The sequence below is a fragment of the Bidens hawaiensis genome, unplaced genomic scaffold (assembly GCF_021521415.1).
Source record: "Bidens hawaiensis isolate Kalapana, Puna unplaced genomic scaffold, B.hawaiensis_p1.1 tig00030473_1, whole genome shotgun sequence".
In the NCBI taxonomy this organism is placed as follows: domain Eukaryota; kingdom Viridiplantae; phylum Streptophyta; class Magnoliopsida; order Asterales; family Asteraceae; genus Bidens; species Bidens hawaiensis.
Genome location: NW_027505180.1, coordinates 76191 through 78153, shown reverse-complemented (window position 1 = coordinate 78153; position 1963 = coordinate 76191). Strand labels below are relative to the sequence as shown.

Below are 1963 nucleotides of genomic sequence, written 5' to 3'. Positions count from 1 at the left end.
ACAGTATGACGAGCAGCACGCTCTTGTACTGTATGTCACTATTAGCCGCTGCCTACTCACCAACCTGTCGGAGGACGTGCATGGCCTGCAGTTGGTGGAACAGGAATAGTACACAGCCGGCCTGGTCACTATCAGCCGCTGCCTATCCACCAACCACCAGCATGGCATGTGCGTAGCCCACAGTTGGCAGAACAGGAACACTATTCAGCCGGCTGTACCTGCTTGGAAACCTACCTTCGGCTATAAATACTCCAACACCTTGGAATGGTATGGACACATTACATTATCTTATCTCATATCTCATATCTTGATATATTACCTGATATCTGCTCTAGTCATTCTCTTAATATACACTTATATTCAAGAGCAATCTAGTCTGATTCTCACGCCGGAGGGTGGTCACAAGGAGGTACCCCCCCCCCCCCTTCTTAGTGACGAGCTCACGGTGTCTGTTTTGCAGGTTATCAGAAGAACCATCTTCGCCGGATCTAACCCCTCGTGGGAAACATCTATTTAACCCCCAGATTATCCATAATCTGCCCGGGGTCCATTAGTGTTTCTTCATAATTGGTATTAAAGAATTCTTTCAATTCTTTTATTAAAAAAAGTGTTTGTGCGTTAGGAGCATCAAGAACGCGATAAGATATTGTTGTGATTAACCATTGACATCTTTATCAGCCACGATTACTGGGCTGGATCAAAGTGGTACATCACCGGTAACCTATAAACAAACCAGACATAGGTTAGCAATGAGCGATCAACCGATGACAGAAACGAACACGAAACCGTGCTCATTTCAATGTCTGAAACTAACAACAACGAATTACATGGTATGGGCTATGCACATGCGCATGCGGATGAATGTGCATGGCGTGTGGTACACGATCGATCTGGGTAATGGCGATGCAAAGCGAAACAATATTGCAATCGCCTTGATTTTTCAATCGATCATCGAAGCATAGATTTTACAAGTTGGTAATATACGCAGGGCGAAAGAGATGTGGGAAGCGTTAAAGACCCGACATCTAGGTGCTGAACGGGTGAAGGAGGCGAAGCTCCAAACCCTAACCTCAGAGTTCGACGGGTTGAAGAAGAAAGAAACAGGGGCGATTGATGAGCATGCATCCACGTTATTGATCTACTCATCAAAAGCCGCCACACTCGGAGATATATTTTTGGAAGAAAAGATGGTAAAAAAGTTTCTTACGAGTTTTTCGAGACATTTTATTCATATCGTGGCATCACTCGAGCAAATTTTAGATTTAAAGACGGTTGAGTTCGATGATGTGGTGGGTCGCTTAAAAGCTTATGAAGAGAGGATAAGAAAGACAATTTTCAAACTGAGGACAGTCAAAGTCAGTTAGCGTTCACTAATTCTCAACCATTTAGCAGGGGTTGTCGAGGATCCTATGCTTCAAGAGGATAGGGACCAGGCCGAGATGATAACAAGAAGCGTGATGATAAGAAAGGAAAAGGTACAGAACGAGATTTATCACATTTTAAATGTTACAGGTGCGATAAATATGGACACTTTGTCTCAAGATGCCCCGACCTGTGACATTCATCAATTTTCTATTAGTATTTGTATTTGTAAAGCCGACCCGTTGGGTCGTTTGGATATCGTGTCATTATTATTTATCATTAATAAAGCATTTCCGACACTTAAAAGTTCCATATTCGATATTGTTATTATTTAATTCCGAGTCATAAACATTAATCGAGTTGTGAGGGTTAAACGCGTAAACAATCCAAAACCAAATGTTATATATAATTCGGTTGTAAAGTTTAAAACCAAAAGTGTAAACATCGAAAACTAATTTAACTTTAAAAGAATCAATTTCCATTTAAAATGTTCTTGAAACTCCAGGGGTTAATCTGTAACATTCTATTTAAATTATATTATTATATTATCAAAACCCTACCCCCCCTGCCCGCTTTTCCGGCCACACCTCCGGCCACCGGA

The 1963-nt window shown here is 41.6% G+C and overlaps 1 protein-coding gene across 1 annotated transcript; it reads left to right on the top strand.

Moving 5' to 3' along the window:
- The first annotated feature begins 998 nt into the window (after positions 1–998).
- LOC143611280 (uncharacterized) lies at positions 999–1364 on the top strand. The gene has a single exon (XM_077085520.1). The coding sequence runs from the start codon at positions 999–1001 to the stop codon at positions 1362–1364; it is 366 nt and encodes a 121-aa protein (XP_076941635.1).
- Positions 1365–1963: the final 599 nt, after the last annotated feature.

Bases quoted from the DNA above. Each gene is read 5' to 3' on its own strand.
- LOC143611280 (XM_077085520.1), top strand. From the start codon at position 999: ATGTGGGAAGCGTTAAAGACCCGACATCTAGGTGCTGAACGGGTGAAG.